This window comes from Myodes glareolus, chromosome 1 (genome assembly GCF_982192425.1).
Source record: "Myodes glareolus chromosome 1, mMyoGla1.1, whole genome shotgun sequence".
Lineage (NCBI taxonomy): Eukaryota > Metazoa > Chordata > Mammalia > Rodentia > Cricetidae > Myodes > Myodes glareolus.
This window is the reverse complement of record NC_142026.1, coordinates 31,400,590-31,420,776: the sequence shown is the minus strand read 5'-3', so window position 1 is coordinate 31,420,776 and position 20,187 is coordinate 31,400,590. Positions and strand designations below refer to the sequence as shown.

General features: G+C 50.6%; 1 protein-coding gene across 7 annotated transcripts in view; it reads right to left on the bottom strand.

Annotated features, from left to right (window-relative positions):
* Agap1 (ArfGAP with GTPase domain, ankyrin repeat and PH domain 1) overlaps positions 1 to 14,127 on the bottom strand; it is a 445,382-nt gene extending 431,255 nt beyond the window's left edge. For 2 of the 7 annotated variants that reach the window (XM_048441788.3, XM_085696846.2), the window contains exon 1: positions 13,450 to 14,127. In XM_048441788.3, coding sequence (XP_048297745.1) covers positions 13,450 to 13,612 — 163 coding nt within the window. In that variant the 5' untranslated portion in view covers positions 13,613 to 14,127. The remainder of the gene's footprint in view (positions 1 to 13,449) is intronic. The other 5 variants (XM_048441790.3, XM_048441793.3, XM_048441789.3 and 2 more) reach the window with 4 other exon arrangements.
* Positions 14,128 to 20,187: the final 6,060 nt, after the last annotated feature.

Here is a 20,187-nt window from a genome sequence, read left to right as displayed (position 1 = left end):
GCTGAGGGATGCTATGAAACCCTTGGCTACAAAGCCATTTTCAAGTGGGATGTACTACTCTCTGCTAGACAGACCTGGACAGTGAGTGCTGAGAAGGGCACATAAAAGGGCTGCATCAATCAGGGAGTCAAGCACTCTGGTCACACCCTCAGCAGTGAAAGCAAGTCACTGCCCTGGCCACAGGTAAAAGACAGTAACCTAGCTTCCCGCAAAAATGAGGTTTTGTGACTCTAACTTGGATATCTCTAGCTAGACCAACTGCAACCCAAAAATCCTAAGCCTGCCAGGCGCCTGCATCCCACCAAGAATAGATGTTGGGTTCTGGAAAAGAAGCCCCAGTTACGACAGCTCCATGGGGTTCTGAACCCTGTGTGACAGCTCTCTGAGCCTCAGGCTGAGGGCTCAGTGCCTATCAGTGGCCTCAGTCCCACCATGTCATAGCTTTCCAACCTTCTGTCGCCCTCCACAGAGCCCACCCTCCGGCTCATTCACAGCAGGCCAGAAGCAAGCTCTGGACCCCTGTACCTCAAAGTTACAATCCATGGTAAAAAACCTATATGTGACCAAATACACACACCTGAGTCAAGACAGATGAGTCAAGTTGGCACCATGTGGCACATTATTTAGGGCATTTTACAAAAGTCTGATTGGTTAGAAGACCTCAGGGGCCATTATGACCCAGGCAGCCTGGACTGTAGAGTCTCAACCAGTTTAAGCACTCCTGGGTCAATCCAGTCCACAGAGCTAGGATACAGTCACCTCATTCACAAGAAATTCATGGATACCTCAAACACCTGCTTAATAATCTACAGCAGCAAGACGCTGTATTACTGTCCCCGCCTCCCCAGAACTCCGAGCCCATCCCTGCAGACAGAGTCACATCTACAAATCCCACCTAACCAAGTGACCAACATCTCCCTTCCACCCAAATCTCACAGCCCCTGCACCTATGTTACTAGAATAAAACTTCAGACTTCTCACCACCTCTCCTGAGGCCTGAAGCTCACAGGCACCATTAGACTGCCCTCCTGGCACACCTTCTAGAGCTGTCTGTTTCCCACCCGTCCCAGACCCCCGCCTGGTCTCCTACCTCCCTTCACTCACAACTGCCCATTGTCCACCATCTGAGCAGCGCCACACAGCCCCACCATCTCTGCCCTGCAGTCGTGTGTAGGCCTGGGCAGCCGTCTCATGCCCTCCCACTACCCAGCTTCTGAGGCCCTCCCTGACCTCCCCTCCACAGAAAAGGACGTGCTCATCTGCCAGCCCCACAAGCTCAGAGGCCAACTCTGCGGCTGCAAGGCCTGGATAGAATCTTTCTATTGCTCCCCCATTAGCTTCTTCCCATCCCAAACAAAGTGAGGATAAGCGAGGCCCTCCCACCACCAGCCCTCAAAATAAATATTTGTCTTTGCAAAGCCACTGGAGAAATTCACACAGTCCTGATCCACGTCCCTGTGTCCTTCCTGGTTGGCCCAGTGCAGTCGGGGCTGGTTAGAGGGGGAAGGGCCGCTCCTGGGACAGAGCACTGAGAACAAAGAAAACAACCCCTTGAGAATCCAGTTGGCAACACTTGGCTTTTCTTTCTTCCTTTGTGTCTTAGCTCTAATTGTACAAACAACAGCAACTGAATTGTGTTAATATGTTGTCATTAGGACCACAGACAGCTGGGGCCGAGTTCCAGAGCCAGTTGCCTTTCAAATACCAAGGAGAACACAGCACTCAACCCCCCCCGCCGGGTGGGGGCGGGCAGGGTGCAGAGGGTGAGGGGACAGCAATGAACAGCTTGACTACATACCCCAACTGTCCAACATCCGCCCCAGGCCTGGCGGAGCCCATCCACACAGGACAGGGCTACTCACTAAAGAACTGCACACACAGTGACGTACAAACAACGTGTTATTCAGTCAAGGAGAGAAGAGCCATCGGGCAATCCAAGAACTAAAGTTTGACGCCTAAACCAGAGAGAGAAGAGTGCCGGTCACTCAGATCTTTAAAGCTAACGGTAAAGAGGATGACCCTAGACAGGAAGGCGACAACCAGCCTGCCATCCTGAGTACACTAAAATGAACCCATTTTTATCCTGACAACTGTGTGCAGAGTGGAGGAGGAAGCCAGAGGACCCTCGCTCCCTTCCAGTCTGTTCCCAATAGACATGAGCACAACTGGGCAAAAGACTTCTCTGAGAACATGCCCTGCAACGTCGGCACCCACGTGCCCGTCGGCAGAACAAGAAGCACACAGCACAGCTAAGCCTAGCCCCTGTCATCCATGTCCGGTCTACTTTAATTAGTATGCAAAACCTTCCTATAACTTGGGTGTCCTTGTTATATGTCAAAACAAAGGATTCCCAAAAGTGAGGGAGCCTGGAGTCCTGTCAATCCCACCATTCCCAAGCCCCCAGCAGTCTAGGACCTCTGGTCATTGCCAAAGGTGGGCGAGCAGGACTCCGGAAGTCACACAACTCACACAGCAGAGCTTTCAAACATATGCATGACAGTTAGTACTGACCATCGGCTGACATCCTCGGAGATGAACCTCTAGCCATGCCTCTAAGAGTTTCTGGACTAGGTTAATCAAGGTGAGAAAACACACAGTAAATGGAGGCGACGCCATCGTATAGGCTGGGAACCCAGACTAAATCAAAAGGGGACAGAGAGCTGAGCACCAGCGTTCATCTCTCTCTCTCTGCTCCTTGACAGCGATGTAACGTGACAGCCGCCTCATTCTCCTGCCACCATGCTTCCCTGCTGCAACAGACTGCACCCTTCAACTGGGGCACAATACATTTGTCCTTCCTTAAGTTGGTCCTGTCAGGTATTTTGTCCTCATAATGACAAATGTAAACCAATACAAATCCTCCCCGGTACTGAGAGTAAGGGGACTCTTGTGAAAACAGAAGTAACAGTGCTAAGTTGTTTTCAAACATCCTTAGTTCGTATACCCACGTCAAGGAAACTAAAATGCTTGCATTAAAACTAAACATTCCTGAAATGACCACTTCTCATTTAGACTGTGACCAGAGACAACGGTGAAAAGAGATCTGGCCAGGCCTGCCCTGAGCTGTCTTCAGCACGGTCCTATTGGCTAGAGCCTGTTGCATACCGGCACGACTGCAAAGGGACGTCTGTGGACGCGGTCAGGAAGTATTTGGAATTCTTCTCCCAGAAGCCAAGTGTCTCCCACCCTTAAAAGCTCCTACCCATGATGCTAATGACAGGCAGCCAGCATGCGCAGCTTTAAGGCTGAGACAGTTGCTTGTATAGAAACACTGAACAAACACTCCAACACTGCAGCCCGAAAAAGACAATCCCCACCAAACAGCGGGAGAAGTGTGAAATGTGCAAATGAGCCTGCTTAAACAAAAACCCAATCTGCTCCCAGAGCGTGCAGGGTGGCCACCTGTTCAAGGCTGGTGGAGTCCTGATTACAGAGGAAGAAACAATACCAGGGAGATGACAGCCCCCTCTTGGGTCCTGGTCCCCACCCTCGAGCCTATATTTAGGCTGCTCTCTATGGAAAATGTCCCGACCCTGCACACAAACAAGCTATTTGGCTGGTTATTCAAAGGATCCATTAACAACCTCTTCTGCCCACCACGTGGTATCTGCTCTCCTCCCTCCCTGGTCACAGACACAAGCCCAGTGCCCCTCTGGCCTCTGGCCCTGGTCAGCTGTGAGCAGACAGCACAGGAAGGTAAAGAGATCGCACTCAAAAGACTACATTACCCTGTCCATGGGCATCTCCGATCTCAGGGAAGCCCATGTCTGGGTCCAGGTTCCAGAGCACTAGACAAGGGGAACCAAAAGTCCCTCCCACCCCTGAGAGGCCAGGACTCCCTGCAGCACCACACAAAGCCTTTCTTCTCCAATCTCAGAACAAAATAACAGATGCTGCAAAGATTAGAGATTAACATCTGCAGAGTGCATTTTCTTTCTCAGAGAAAGGTACTTAACAAAGAGAAAGAATTATGTAGCTAAGCACCAGATCAGAACCCCAAACCTGGGCTTTAAAAATAACTAAGCCTCATCCGGCTTTTCCAGACTCAATCACTTAGGCTAGGGACGCAAAAGTGCCTGAGTGTCAGGAAGGGGACACAGGTCTGAGTAAGTGCTGGAACCATGAAGCAAAACCAGCAGAGATGGGAACAGCAGGTACAGGTGACCTGGTGGGGGGAATGGAAAGAAAAGGCTCTAACCAGCAAGGGGGGAGTAAAGAAGAGGGAGGGAAAGGGTAAAATAGCAGTAAGGATGTCGGAAAGTCATAGCATTCACACTATTATCTATCTAAAAATACTTATAATATACACAAGTCAGTGTGTAAATATACATAGTTTAAGTGGAATTTTCCCATCTGGGCTGACAATTCTCCCTCCAAAAGTTACAGACCAGATAACACAAACCCCAACACTAGACATGAGGACCACTCATTGTTCAGGATGGTCCAAGAGACACTCAAAATAGTGTAGGCTACTGCTATTGCCCCTGGTTATGCCCCAGAGGTAGAAGATAAATACCTATTGCTAAAGATATCCATGCACTTCAGATACAGGACTAAGAGGACCTAAGCTGGATCTGACATGAAATCTCCTCCTTTAGGGCTAGCTCTTATGGTACCAGAAGGTGCCATGCAAGTTTCCAGTGGAGGGAAGCAACCAAAAGTCCTACCCAGCCATGGCATCTATGAACCATAACCACCCTCAGGGTGCAGGAGTGGCACAGACAGCTTGGCGATAACCAACAGTTATCCAAGTGGACTGAAGGACACTCAACAGGAAGGACGTTATGATCCAGGGCTAGTGAAGGAGGACTCACACCTGCTACTTTGCTAAACCAGCAAAAACCCTAATTCTAAATATTTATCCTCATACCCACATATAAGTGTAATTCTCACCCTCTCATCAAAGAAACTTCTCTTTGCAATAAACAGAGATCATTATAGAAATCAATAATCAATAAAAATGCAGAGCTGTGGAGCCCAGTCACAACGGATAGGTCTACAGCACAAGTCCTGGACCCGTCATGGCTCCCTGAACATGTCTTGAACAAAGATGGCCCCAGCAGACACGCTCAAGTGGAAGAGAGAAAGCTCATGAGGCCTCAAACCCAGGACGTCCCCCCGCCAAAAAAAAAAAAAAAGAACTATACGCAACTAAGAAACGCTGAGAGTGGACGAAATAGTCTTCCCCTCCCTAGGAGTAGCCCCCAAGGAGTTATCTAACACCAGACGGCCAGCCCTGAAATCGTGTGTGTGTGTGTGTGTGTGTGTGTGTGTGTGTGTCTGTGTAAACACAAACAAGTAACATTACACAGGCTAAGCAGGTTGTATTTATGTATTCTGGAATACACACTGACACCCCAACAGTAAAAGAGAGGTCATGAATTTGAAAGAAAGTCGGGGTAGGAATAATGTGGGAAGATTTAGAGGGAGGAAAAAGAAGTGAGAAGTGAAAAAATATACATACTCTCAAACTTTTTAAAATTATTTTAAGAAAATAAAAAAACAGCCGAGTGGTGGTGGGGCACACCTTTAAACCCAGCACTTGGGAGGCAGAGGCTGGTGGACTTCTGAATTAGAGACCAGCCTGGCCTACAGAGGGAGTTCCAGGACAGCCAGGGCTACACAGAGAAACCCTGTCCCAAAAAAAAAAAAAAAAACAAAAAAAAACAAAAAACACCCAGGGTTGCAAGCAGCTGGAGTGGGGCTTGTAAGCCATAAAGACATGGAGGCCAGCAAGGGAAGGAGTGATGGGAAGCAGGGATCTGGCTGGAGCAGAGGAAAAGGTCTGGTTTGGACAAACACAGAGGTGGTGATGGGGCCATGGATTTTGCTGTCCCTGCAGCTGCAGGACCTGTCTCTCTGCCCTCCAAGTCACTGTCTTCAGGCTCCTCCGTGACTCCTGTGAACTGCAGATGACATGCAGCATCTCTCTTTCAGAGATGCTCTCAACTGTTGGGAAACAGTGGTGACAACATGTATCATCTACCAAGTCACCATAAGAAGCAAAGACTGACAAGCCCATCTGAATAGGCATGAGGCTGTGCTCCAAAAGCCAGAAGTCCGCAGAAATACAGCCTGTGACTTAGAGGAAATGGGGCACCAGAGGGTTCCACTCTCTATTAGACCCTTGTCTAGGCCTACTGTCCCCCTGACCTCCTGAACTCCACACCCAGAGGGTGACCACTCCTTCTATGATCATCACGGGGACAAGGTAAACTTGCACCTGAAACCATTCAAACTGGCATCCAGCCTTTCATCATTGTTTAAACTTTCTGACATTGCCAACTTCCTAAGCGACTGGGTAGGGATGTCACTGCTAGCTATGAACACTGCAGGCCAGAACAAATGTCCAGCCAGAGAAACTGTCCAGGACTCAAAACGGGATCCCTGGGCTACAGACCTTCTTAGAAATACAGGTTCCCAGGGCCACTCCAGCCTCACAGAACCAGGGAGCTGCTATCTGTTTCTGCAAGCCCTCAACATCATTACATTAGCGACACAGCCTGTCACTCACTGATCCCTCTGGACCATGCTGATTCTCTCAATTTAACCAGCGGCTCCTGACAGAAAGAACCATCAACCTCTGCAGACCACGGATTTAGAAATGTCGCCAATATTTATCAAGATTTTCCTTCCCTACCTGCAAACAGTAAAGAAAATTGCATGATGTTTTGGTCCATGAAGGTCATGATCTATAGAGCTACAAGTTGCCCAGCCCCCAACTTCTATACTCTGGACGCAGTTTTCACTGCCGCAGGAGGACAACTCAGTTCACACTCCTAACAAGGCAAAAAGGACCTGTGCCTGCGAGGAACCGGGTGCCCGAGTCCAGGGCATTGTTCAAGCATAGATGCTGACCCACCAAACTGAGGACTCAAACGTTGAGTGAGGCCTGAGTTCCACCCTCGGGAGCTCCTGACTTTCCAGGTTGGAAGGAGGACAGCAGCTGAGCCAAGGGCAGCTGGCACGCAGAGCAAGGAAGGCCTTAACTCCAGAGAGGCAATACCAGCTGTAGGTAGCTCTGACCTGTACCAGGTCCCATGGCATCTCTAAGAAAGAGCAGCCACACCATCCCTGAAAGTCACGAGACTGTGAGGGCTCCCAGGACTGGCTGGGCATGAGGTCTCTTACGGGAAGCAGCACCTGGCCAACGGTGCCGTTTCCAAAGGCGGTAGTGAAACCGCCACCTCTGATTAGACCTGAACTATGACCAGCATAGCAGACAGAGCCCAAGGAAAAGGAGAGCCACCCGTGGCAGTAGGAAGAAACTTTTTTCCCTAAACATACACACACCTGCAGTAACCAGACTAAACAAACTCTTACCGAGTTTACTGTATTAAGCAACTCCACGGAGAACAAGACGCTTTGGTTACATGGCAAATCCCCAAGCCTGTCTCCTTCTGGGTCAAGGGTAGGCGGCTCAGAGAGATGACGATGGGAATCACACACAGCAGGGGCTCGCCAATTCTACCTCATGTAAGGTGGCCCAGGCAACTCATCTCCCCCAGATAGGTTTTCTACACTTCCTGGGTTGCAAAGGTGTGTTGGGAAACAGTTTCCTCTGAGACTGAAACACCCCATCCTGCAGGTGAACTCTTTAAACAGGAAGGGGGACAACTCAAAATAGCTCCAGGTAGTCCCTGAAACTGACCAGATTCACTAGGCCCCTCCCTCCCAGAGTAAGCAATAAAGGTTGAAGAGTCCCTCTCAGCCCAGCCAAGCTACAAAGACAAAGCTAAGATCTGAACAGCTGCCTGGAAGAAGAGAAAGCAGAGGAGCTGTTTGGGAGAGGTTTAGACCAACTCAGTCACTCGGAAAGGACACTCCAACCTGTTGAGCTGCCTGTAGGCTGTGCAGTGTGCTCCAGGTCCCCAGCTTTGGTGAACTGCCACCCATGCTTCACTGGGCTTTGGATACATTGCTATCTTTGAGTCATTTCTGCTCCTATAAGTAACCCCTCACCCATATTCCTGTTAGTAAACCCAATAAAACTCACTGGTTCACCAAGCTGGACTCTGGTCATATCTGTACTTCACTCTGGCCTGAGGTCCCTTTCCAGGGTAAGCGTGTTGTGCCTCCCCAGGAAAAGTTTTGTCACACAGCAGGGGGATAGCCACGTTTGGGGATTACCATACGATCAACTGGCATAATACAGGTTAAGTACTTAGCACTCCAGTGGGCACAGATGTTCAACAACACAGCTGCACCATGGGCCTGAGCAGACTCCCTGCCATCTTCCAAGGTTTCCCAACGCTCAGGCTTAGACATCAAACTTTCACATATCCGTGTCCACCTAAGAGGAACATGAAAAGCTCATGCTCTCCCGGCCCTAGTCGTCCTGTGGAAGATCAAGGCAAAACATAGGTGTCCACAGAGCAGTCACCTAGTAAAGAGAGCAACATGAACCCTGGTTGAGGAGGTGGGTGTCTCCACTTCAGAGACTGGGTGAATTTCCCAGCAGTGCCTGGGAAGCTGGGAAGCGGACTACAGGGCTGAATGGGCGAGCACTAGGCAAGCACATGGATCCTGGCTCTGCTGCTGGCAAGCTGAATTACAGCGTGTGACTGCTAATAGAGGCTTTAGCCTTCAAAGAACGACAAGCTTTATTTAACAAGAGAAGCAGTTGGCCGGTGCACTTCAATCCACCCACCCCGGACAGAGTCTTCGACAGCCAGAGGGGAAGCTTACCCAGGAGGCTTGACTAGAGGTGAGGTGGGTCCCAGGCTCACCTCTGGGCATGACACAGTACATGCTACATCCCACAGCAGGCCATACCCCTGCAGGACACCCCAGGCATCTGCTGGGCTTGATGTGAAACTAATCGTTAATATTTCCTTAAATCCTAGAGATTCCGCGATCAGGAAGATTCTCAGAGAAAGAAATAAAGTCTAAATAAAAGTTTAAAAAATAAACAAAAAACAATAACAAAAACAAAAAAAACAAGGTAACGTTTTTAAGGTTGAAGATGGAAATCACATGTATCCCAGGCCTAGAGACAGTATCCCCAACATACTGTCATTTGGGAACTTCAGTGGGCTCATGCAACTAAATAAAATATATCTTATCCATCTTTAAGAGATTTTCCAATGAGGCTAAAACCGACTCACTGTGACAAGAGCAGCAACCAAAACATCCTCCTCTTTCCCAAGGTCGTTCCTTACCCCAAGAGCAAAAATTTATGTAGATGCCAAAAAACAGTGAGGTTTTAAACACACTATGACAGAGCCAAATGCTGGCGGGCAATGTCATCACAAAAGCCGTATCTTCAAAAGCCCTCCTAAGCTGAAAGGGCTCCTGTTATGCCAATCCCAAGGCCTTGATAAAGGGGCCACAGACAGGAGAAAGGTCTGACTAGATAGCTTTGGAAATGACAGGTTTGGTCTCATGAGGCAAGTGATTTTTTTAAATATTTATGATGACATTCATATCTTTTCCTGAAAGATTCACATTTTTGCTTTTCTCGTGCTCATTCCTAGTCACAAGGTGATCTGGGTCGGCCTCTGACAGGGATGGGGTTTCACTTCAGTTACTATGGTGATCCAGCACTAATCATGGGTTCTCCAAGTTTATACCTTCCCAGTTCAACATTAGTGAAGATACAGGTATCCAAATTTGGTTTTGCTTAACCTTTTTTTTTAAGATCTCTCTCTCTCTCTCTCTCTCTCTGTGTGTGTGTGTGTGTGTGTGTGTGTGTGTGTGTGTGTGTGTATACCTGCAAAGGAAAAGAGGGTACCAGATCCTTTCAGAGCTGGAGTTACAGGCACCCACCTGACATGGGTAGGTACTGAAAACCAAACTTAAATATACAGAAGAGGCGCAATGCTCTGAACCACGGAACCATTTCTCCAACTCAAGAGCTACCAATCAGTGAGAAACAACAAACACCCCCGAAGCAGACCCTCCTCACAGGCTACAACCATCACTCTTAGTTAACTTCTAGAATTTGATAATAAGACCCTGTTGCTGAAGATACCATATACTTGAATAATAGGACATGAAAAAAAATCAAGTTGGTATTGACCTTGGAGTTTCATCCTTACTGACTAGCTTTCATAGTACTGGAAGGTTTTATTTATGCTGCCAAAAATGAAGTTTTTGACAAATTTAGCCAGTTATGAATTCCACAAGCTACAACAATGACTGCCTGGCAAGATATATCCACTGGCAAATAGCAAGATATGCATTAGTGGCACAAATGTTATAGGAACCAGCCACTTTCTGGTTGGCCTTAAATCCTGTACCAAGAGATAAACTCTATACCTGGTACTATTAACTAGGCCAGAAACTCATGACCAGCTAGGTTATAGGTCCCAGAGAGAGAAGTCAATACTATTATTCTGCTAAGTGGACACAGTAATAAACTGTTCCCGAAACTAATCGCTATACCCATAGATCAGTGCATTTCTCAACCCTCATCAGAGAAGCTTCTTTTTGCAGTAGATGGAGATTAATAGAGACCCACAGCAGATCAGTGTATGCAGAGAATAAGAGACTAGGCGTGCTCAGCTCCGAATGGAACATCTGTATAACACTCCCTCCCTCCCCGCGAGGCTCAGAAACCACGGCAGAAGGGGGTCAGAAAGACTGTAGTGGATGTCTGCAGTGAAACAGTATTTGCGGGACATGGACAGCACTGTGCACATGAACAAAGACAGCTGTGACAGCACACACAACACCAAGCCTGCCAAAATCCCAGGACGGATGCGGAGGGGTTCATGAAGTCCCCCACCCGAGCTGAAGAGCTCCTGGCACTTATTGACCACTTGGGAAGGAAGAGTCCATTTTCTTCAGGGATGTTGCCCCTAAAAAAGCAATCCGTGCTCCAGCGGATGGTCTGATACCCGTGCACATACAGACAGCACTGCATGTGAACTCCATGTGCTTTTAAAGAGAGCAAGAAAACACATGAAGTTCTGAGGGGAAATGGGAATTGATTGGGAGGCAGAGCTGATCAGAACACATTACATACATGCGTGATATTTTCAATAAAATGTGTTTGTTCTCTTCTCACTCAAGCACATCACGCTGCCACAACTTTGCAACCCTCTCCCCATGCCAAACATCCACGGAGCAATGTAAGATCTGCCCATATCTTAACACTGACATGGAAGGACCATTCCATTATAACAAATGAGCCAAGATCTAACGAGAAGAGGAAGGGTGAGGTCCTGAAAGACTTGGGCTTTGGGAAGCCAGAGAACAGGGGCCTAAATCATCCCTTAGGTCAGAGGAGCCGTTGAACAACTTCCCTCATATGCTCAGGGGTCATCACCCTCCCATACCTCCACCTCCTCCTCTATAAGACAGGGGCCACTGTGAATAGCAAACCATCTGTGCTCAGGCTCTCCCCAAATGAGCACTGCACCACTGTGGTTAACGGCAGGAAGAACAGAGGCAGATACGAACGCTTCTCCAGTCCCGCTGAATTCACTACAGTCCTGGCATAATATAGGCATTCCTAGTCCTAACAAAAACAACAGCATTATCAAAGTCCCCAGCAGGATCCATCCATCGGTTTAAGTTTTCCTGAGAATGACAAAGGTTATAGCCAAAAACAGGCCTCAATAGCATCAGCTATCAAGAAAAGCTCACTGTGGAAGAACAATTTTAAAAAGAGAGAAATGCAACCACATCCTCCTGCTGGAAGTTCAAAAGCCCACAGAGCAGCTTTAAGAATGGGAAATGAGTCACACCCAGCTGGAGGCCTTCCTCCTCCTCCCCCCCCCCCCCCCCCCCCAGCAAGGAGCTCCAGTCAGGTGCATTCCATCCCTGGCACCAGCTTTCAGAGGGTTTCATCAGACTCCAGCACACGCAGCCAGAGAGAGGAGCAGAGTAACCTGAGAGAAACATGGGCACCAGTCAGCACTTCCGACAGGGACCCAGACATTGCTCTCAGAGGAACCCCTCACTACACGACCTCCATCAGTTGGGGGGTGTCCCTCCTCAACACCACAAGACTCCACGTCCCACAGAAGCCATGGCTCTTAATGGGCCTGGAAGCATCTGAAGTCACCACAAGCAGCTATGAACACTCAGGGGGCCCAGGTGCATTCAGAGCCAGTATTCACAGGGACATAACTTGTTATGACCCTCCCCTGGAATTAGAATATATCCTGTGGATAGTTAGTCAGTCTCCCAGCCTGCCTGGGATGTGGTTCAAGTACAGGAGGCTGCCAAATGCCAAGGGGATCAGCAACACGGCATTCACCTTCTCCACCCAAGCAGCCAAGTTTTAAACCCAAACACTTCAGGGTTAGAAGTTCAGACTGCGGAGGAGCCAAGCTTTCCTGGGGGCTGAGGCCTTATGCGGAGGCGAAGAGGGCAGAACCTGCACCTGCTTTGAACACACTACTGCTGGACTTGGAAGGCTCCCATGCTCCTCAACAGAGGACACACCAGCCTTTGGCAGGCACAGTACTATACTAGGACAAGCCACCTGCAGACCTGTCACTGGCCAACAGCAACTCAAGAGGGCCGGCTGCGAATCCACTGGCTGAACTATGAGAACACACTGCCCACTTAGATACCACCAGATACCACCTGCTCCCCCAGGTAAGTGATGGCAGGCCCAGAGAAAACAAACAAGGAAACAGCTCAGGCACCTAGAAGCAGAGAAACGGAAGCCATTGGTCCAAAGAGAACATAAGCAAAGCAGCCAGCTCCATCCTCTCCTGTGGAGATACTGCCTTGCCTGACACTGGGGCGTCAGGACCGTGCTCTGCACACACAGGCTTACAGGCAACAGAATCACCCACTTTTCCTCCTCCTATTGGGTGGCTCTCAAGTGGCAGGTGTATTAAAGTGCCCCCTTTAACAAGAGAGTGTGGAAGTGTCCTGCCTCCCTAGAGGGGTCATAATTTGACCCAGGACTTTGGTTCCAAACGCCCAATGTTTGCCCGAGGGCAGGCAGATCTGCACTGAGACATGATGCTGAGTCCCACTGGCTCCCTACGTGCTCCAAGTCCAAATGCCTCCCTTGAATTCGTGAACTGGGAAAAAAAGGACAGCCATGAAGCAACTGAACAGGCTGGCCGGCACAGCACCCCCAGCAGCAGAGCTTCTTAAAACACATCTTCAACGTCAATGCAAAACGCTCAAGCCGGGCCTGATAACCTGTCACGGATCGAGTGGCGCCATCCCAGGCAGCTGCCCCCAGGCGACGGCTGGGCAGGAACGGGACATGCGGGCGGCCCAGGACGCAGCGGCACCGTGCCACTTTCTCACAGGAGAGACTCTATTGTCCATTATCAAATGAACGCTGACGATCCATCTTCCCTGGCAGGCAGGCTGCACTGCCGGTCTTGCGGGGCAAGAGGCACCGCAGTGCTCTCTCGGCCGGGCAGCCGCGTGTGTACACACGCACGCACACACGCGCGCACACACCCCGCCGCGCCAGGGGCGCCCGCTCCCTCGCGCTTTCCAGAAGCCCCGGGGCGGCCTGGCCCTCACCTTCGATGGCGATGACGTGCTCCCGGATCTGGTTCTGCAGCACCGGCTCCTCCACGCGCTCCAGCAGCTCGTAGATGGAGTAGATGTTGGGATGGACCGACTCGAAGCGCTGGATCTCGGCCCGGATGGCAGCCGAGTTGGCCAGCTGCTGCTGGTAGTTCATGGTGCAGGCACAGCGCCCAGAGCCGCGCGCCCCCCGTCGCCGCCGCCCGGCGCCCCGGAGCCCGCGGGCCACCGAGACCCGGGGCGCCGCAGCCCCCGGGGAGCACGGAGCGAGGAGGCGCAAAAAGAAAGACGAGGGTGAGGCAGTGGAGGGGCTCAGTTCATGGCCGGGACGCGCGTCCCGGGTCAGCGGGCCGTCCGGGAAGACCGCGGCGCCATGGAGCGCGACCGGCCGCGGAGGAGGCTCGCTCAGGCGCCTTCCCGCGCCACAGCCGCCTGCACCCCTACGCGCCGGCCGGCCGAGCAGCCATTAAAGCACAGGCAGCGCGGCGCTATGAGCGCCGGGGCCAAGGCCCCCGGGCAGTGGCCGCTCTGCTCCGGGGCGCACGGCTGCGACTGGGTCCGCGCGCTTGTGAGTGTCGCGCTACCGCGCGCCGGGGCCCTCAGCTGCCCTGCGCCGTCCGCCGAGCTGGGACCGAGCCGTGGGCGCCTTGCCAGCCGCGGAGACCGCTCCGAGTGCCGCCCGCCGCTGCCCGGCCAGCCCCCTCCCTGGCACGCAGGGCCCTGGCCCACGTCGGCCCCGCCCCCGCCCGCGCTCGCCGCCCTCCGGTCGCCGCTGCGTCCTCCGCGGCGCTTCCCAGCGCGCCGGATCCCGGGGAATTGCGCCAGACTCCGCCCCGCGCTGCCTCTGGGCTTGCTGGGACTTGTAGTCCGTCACTCCGGCTGGCCCCGCGCGCGTGAGAAGCGCTCTGCGCTCGCGTCGCAGCGCGCTGGGCGGGCCCAGTGGGGCGCCCAGAGGCCACTCCTGCGTGCCGATCTACTAGCTCTTCTTGACCGTCCTGGGCCATCTCGGTTGTCCCTACTGCCCCGTGCCAGCTCCCGAGCCTCGGCACCGAGAAGGTGGCGCGCGAGCCCACCCGCCCGCGCTTTTGTTTGCTATCAGAGCGCGTGAGGAACCTCTGCGACTCTCGGAGTCCTCTTCCCTCGTCTGTCAACTTTCTGCCTCTTTTTCTGAACTCGGCAGGAGAGTTACTTCCCTTCCCGTGGGTTACACGGGGGTCCACGCTTCATCAATAAACTAGGCAGAACGGAATTCCACGGGAGCTTCTAGGCAGTCTTTCCCACGAAAATGTCTCACAAGTGAGTTGTAGCCTCCAAGATGCAGCCCTCCAAGCACCGCCAATTCTGCTCCAGCCCCTTGCAGGCTCACCCAACATTAGCTCCACTTTAGCCCAGCCTGGGAGCCCATGAAGCTGAACCGCACTGAGCTGAGGGCTCCAAGTGAACAAGATTATTGTAGATTTCCAAGGATCCAGAGAGAGCTCGAGGCCCCGAAGGTCCTGGTCTGTGCACTATGTCGGAGTCCCTGTCTTGCCCCCCAGAGGTGTTTCATAAATAGCCCCACATCCCTGATTCAAGTGTCCTGTACCTTATCTGGTTCAAATTCAAGCTAATGACCAGCCCAGAAACCAGTCCACCAAGCTCTTCAGTATCTCTTATTGGGGTTAGGTATTTTTTCAGGCATGTGTATTGACCTTTCGATAATCAGCCTTCCTTGACCCCACACTGCGGAGACCCTGACCTGTTCTGTACCTTGCCTCTAACTTTGCCCTTGGCAGTAACACTAATAGAGATGCCGGCATGTGACTTCATCTACTGTTAGCAATTTGTCCCTATCACACCTTGAAACCCCAACTCTAGGACCCCAAATCATTCCAGGTTTCCCCTGCTCCACATCTGGCTTCTCAATCTCTTCGGGGGGGGGGGGGGTTTCTTCTTTACTTCCCTAAGCTCTAAATATGGATGGCCCTGGGATTTGTCCCTAGTCTTATTTTATTGTGTCCTGTGGCTTTGAATATTAGAGCTTGCCGACGCTAACTTGTCTATCTCAAGCCCAGATCTCAGCCCTGAGTAGCAAACTCCGCCTGTCCCACATCTTCTCACCCAAACCAACCGAGACTGAAACGGGAGGATTGTTGTGAGTTCAAGGCCAGCCTGGACTGCTGATGAGACCCTGCCTTTGAAAACAAATAAGTGGGGCATCTTCTCATGCCAGTCCAAGGCAGTGCAGATCTTTGTTCACCAACCTGAAAATTCAGGGTGGTCCTTTAGCCTCTGGTCCTCTGCTACCCCAGAATGTCAGCTCTGCCTTTGGAAGATGCGAAATCCCACTTTCCATCACCCTGCGAAGGCTTGACTATCCAGCCTCTGAGTTACCGATAGAGAACTAACCTAGGGTTCTACCTCCTCCCTGTTTCCTCACTGACCATTCTCAAGAAAGTAGTCCTCGTGAGCCTTGTAAGCCTAAGCCATGTCTTTCCTCTGCTCAGACCCTCCTCCAAGGCCACCCATCCTCTCTGGCTCCCAGAGCCCTTCTGGCTTGCACTCTTACCAAGAGCTAGGCCGAGTCGCCGTTTCCTCCTCTTATTGTTGATTTTTTTTTATTTATTTATTTTTTCATTTTGAGACTCGCATAGCTCAGGGTGCCCTCCATCTTGCTATCTAGCCAGGTTGACCTATATTTCTGATCTTCCTGCCTCCACCTCTCAAATGCTAATCTCGTAGGCATGTACTACCAACACCTAGTTTATGCTGAGCTGAGGATCAAGCCCAAGGCTTTGTATATTCTGGACAAGCAGTCCATAGCTATCCATTCTCCTATTAAGCATGTACCCTATCACAATCCCAAGAACCCTCTTAGAAGACACGAGACTTGGTCGTTCGTGGCAACAGCAGTGGACAGAGGTGCGAGGGGTCTATGTACCCATAAACTGAATTCCAAGCCACACAGAGTTGAAAACAGGAGCTAGGTGATCCTAGGTGACTCCTATGGGCAGAACTCTGGGCATAATCATCTCCTTCATAAAAGAGTCTTGGGTATAGAAGAAGAAGAACTCTGGGCTTCAGGGCCCATCTCCTTCTCTGGAACTCAAGCCACTGTAGCAAAGCTCCGCAGATCACATGACTCCAATAGAAGATTTCCAAGATCGAGATGTCAGCAAGATTGGCCCCTCCTCAACTTGGAGATGAAAGTCTTCTCCCTGTGTCCTTACTCAAAGTCCTTTGTGTCTGCATTCTGATCTCTTCATTAGTGACATCAGTCCTGTTGAATTGGAACCAGCCCTACTGGCCTGATCTTTACTTAACTGCCTCTAACTTTAGAGTCGGTCTCTCAATATTCTGAGATCATGAAGCTCAGAGCTTCAACATAGCACCTGAGGGGACACAACACAATTCAGCCGGAAGAGCCTCTCTCACTGGGCCACCTCTGCTTCTGCGCCACCCTAGCCTCTCCAGGCATCCTGACCTCCTTGCTGTCCTCTGGGGACACCAGTCATCAGTCAGGGGCATCTCCCCTCAAAACCTTCGCCAGCCACATCACTTCCTACAGGGATTCACTCTAAAACCACCCTCTCAGGTGACCTTCCCTGACACCTTCTAGAAAGCGGTCTAGCGTCTCACCTCCTTGCAGGTAAAAAGAACACTACTTTCTAAGGATGTCACACTGGGGACCCTGGAACTGTCTTCTAAGTTCCAGGAGGGCCACAACCCTGTCAGTCTGCACTGGACTTTTGACCTTTGGAACTGTGGGATTGTTAACTTCTGCTATTTAACATCAAATTTGCACCAAGGTTTCAGAATGGTAAAAGGCACCAGTACGCCTGCTTAATTTTGTTCTTACCACTTATCTAGCTCACCACTCTTTACTTCACTCGAGGGCTTACGAGTCCATCTGTTGTATTCTCCATCCCATCCTCAGCCCCTGGAACAGTGCCTGGTAGAAAACAGGTGTCCAAGAAGTGGCTTGTCCATTAAACTTCAATCGCCATAAAGACTGGGAACACATGTCTCGGGCATTTGCAGCGCCTAATGTAGAGGGGCTGCCGTAATGGCCCACTCATCATGGCCAGCACATAGTAAGAGCTAAAGATTGGTCCGGTTAAAATGGAAGTCCTCTTATCAATACTACCCTAAGAGTGTTAATGGGCTGTTACTACTGATTCCTCCCCTGTAAATACAGCCAAATGCTGTGATTGTTCTTTCTCGGATGGTCCTTCTAGACATTTAACGGTGTGAGTGCAAGTCCCATGGAGAATGAACTGACTCTCAAAGCAGTCACCAGAAGTCTCCAAAGTTGGGACTTACAGGGCTGGAGAGTTGGCTCAGTGATTAAACCGGACAGTGGTGGCGCACACCTTTAATCCCTGCACTCTGGAGCCAGAGGCCGGTGGATCTCTGTGGGTTCAAGGCCAGCTTGGGCTACAGAGTGAGTTGCACCCAAGTTCAGTTCCCAGCATCCATGTTAGACAGCTTACAACCACCTGTAACTCCCCCTCCATGGCCCCTGATGCCATCTTCTGACCTCCATTGGCTCCTTATACCCACAAACACACAAATTTAAAAGAATAAAAATAAATCTGGAACTTAAAAAATAAAGGCAGGGAAAGAGTTGTTTGGGGTTACAACTCAAGAACACTATCCATCCTAGCAGGGGAGGCATGCAAGCACAAGTATGACCCAGCTGGTCGCATTGAGTCCACAGGAAGAAGGGACCAGTATCCAAGCTGGATTTCTTCTCTTCATTCAATCTGGAACCCCTTCCCATGGAATGGTGCTACCTACATGTAGGGTGGGTGTTGTTGGTTGTTTTACTCTTTAGGCTTTTGTGGGGACCCACCACCCAGCTCCCAAATAAATCACACACAGAGGCTTATTCTTGCTTATTTATGCCCGGCCTTAGCTTGGCTTGTTTCCAGAAGGCTTGTCTTATTTTAAATCAGACCATCTACCTTTTGCCTCTGGATTCCTTTCACTCTTGCTCCGTGGCTGGCCGTGTAGCTTGGTGGCTGGCACCTGGTGTCCTCCTCTCCTTGTCTTGCCCCTTCTCTTGCCCAGATTTCTCCTCCTATTCATAGTCTTTGCCTGCCAGCCCCGCCTATCCTTTCTCCTGCCTCCCTATTGGCTATTCAGCTCTGTTTTAGACAGGTAAAGAATCACAGCTTCACAGAGTTAAACAAATACAGCATAAACAAAAGCAACACACTTTAAAATAATATTCTACAACCTTGAATATTGTTGAGAGGGTCTCCCCTCTCAACCCAACCTAGGAACTCCCTCATAAACACACCAAGAGGTTTGTCTCCTGAGTGATTCTAGGTCCTATGAAGTTGACAAGCCTATGTCATTCAAAGTTCCAACCGGTGGCCTCTATCAGGACAACTTCATAGCCACACTTTAAACATCAAAATGTTCCCTTGAACACTGCTCCATAGCCCTTCCTCCTGCTCTCTCTGTGAGGAGCATTTGAGAAATGCAAGCAGCCTTTTGCGGCTGGGGACTTTGCAGGGCTATATCTGCTTCCCTGCACTTGACCTGGTTTTGTTCAACTCCTTTCCATGCTTGGCTGAAGATTGCTGAGACTCCTATTTGACTGTGTGTGGCAATCACGTGAGCCTGGCATAGGTCTTGATGCCCAGTAATGGGAAGCCTCATGCGAAGGTTCCTGGTGGCCCTGGGGGAGAGGTCACAAGAAGAAAGGCAGCGGGAAGGAGAGTCCAGAAAGCAAATGATTTCTTCTCAGAATTTTACCCGTCTGATGAAGCGACACCATAGGGGAAGCAGAGCACGCTACATGCCTGTAAGTGTGGCAGTTGACTCGAGGCTGCGTATTGGTACCAGATGCCACATAACAGACACCCACAATCTGAGCAGCACTACATTGAACATTTGATTTGCTCAGACTTCCTTCTGGATCCATTGATGTAGTTGGTCTAGGCTCTGTCCCATGAAGCTTTCCTCAGAGTCACGGATCTCTGGAGCCTTTGTTTTCCTAACTGGGAAAGACAGATCACAACATTCAGTTATGACAGCAGAAAGAGAGGCGCTCGGCCTCCTGAAGCCTCCACTGACAGCTGACTGAGGCAGGGTTTGAATCCATCCGTCTTTCTCCGTACTTTGATGTGAGGCCCCAGAGAGCTGGTAGCCATGTTTTCTCTACCTGTAGCGCCTCCATCCACAGTGCACAGGGAAAGCTTTACTGTGAGATACGTGAGCTTGGAAACATTGCTGCTCAGAGCCTGGAAGTCTCTTCCTCTATCTGTCTCTACTGCCTTCCACTCTCTCTTATTCTCTCTCCAACTTGCCCTTGGCCACCGTGATGTTAAGAGGCCCACACTACCCAGACATAGCCTGTGTGAAGACACACTTCTCTAGATGGCTCTGACTGCTGAGCTCCGATTCTTCGGTTGGTACCCACATGCTGTCCTATGAAATCCTGTCTGTGCCTCCTAGGAAATCCTGACCCATATGAACTCAGAGGGGCTGATCAGAGGGTCTAGCATTGCTTTAGAACACTTTAGATGCTGCAATAATCTGATTTTTTTTTAATTGTTGTTGAGATAGGTCTGTAAAGCTAGCCCAGGCTAATTTCAAACTCTGGCTTCTCCTGTCTCCACCCCCCAAGTACTGGGATTATGCATATGCAACATTACACCCAGGTGATCTGCTCTCAATTTAGACATACTCACAGGGTACCTGGAGTGATGTCAGACACAGAACTGTGGTATGTGTGTGACT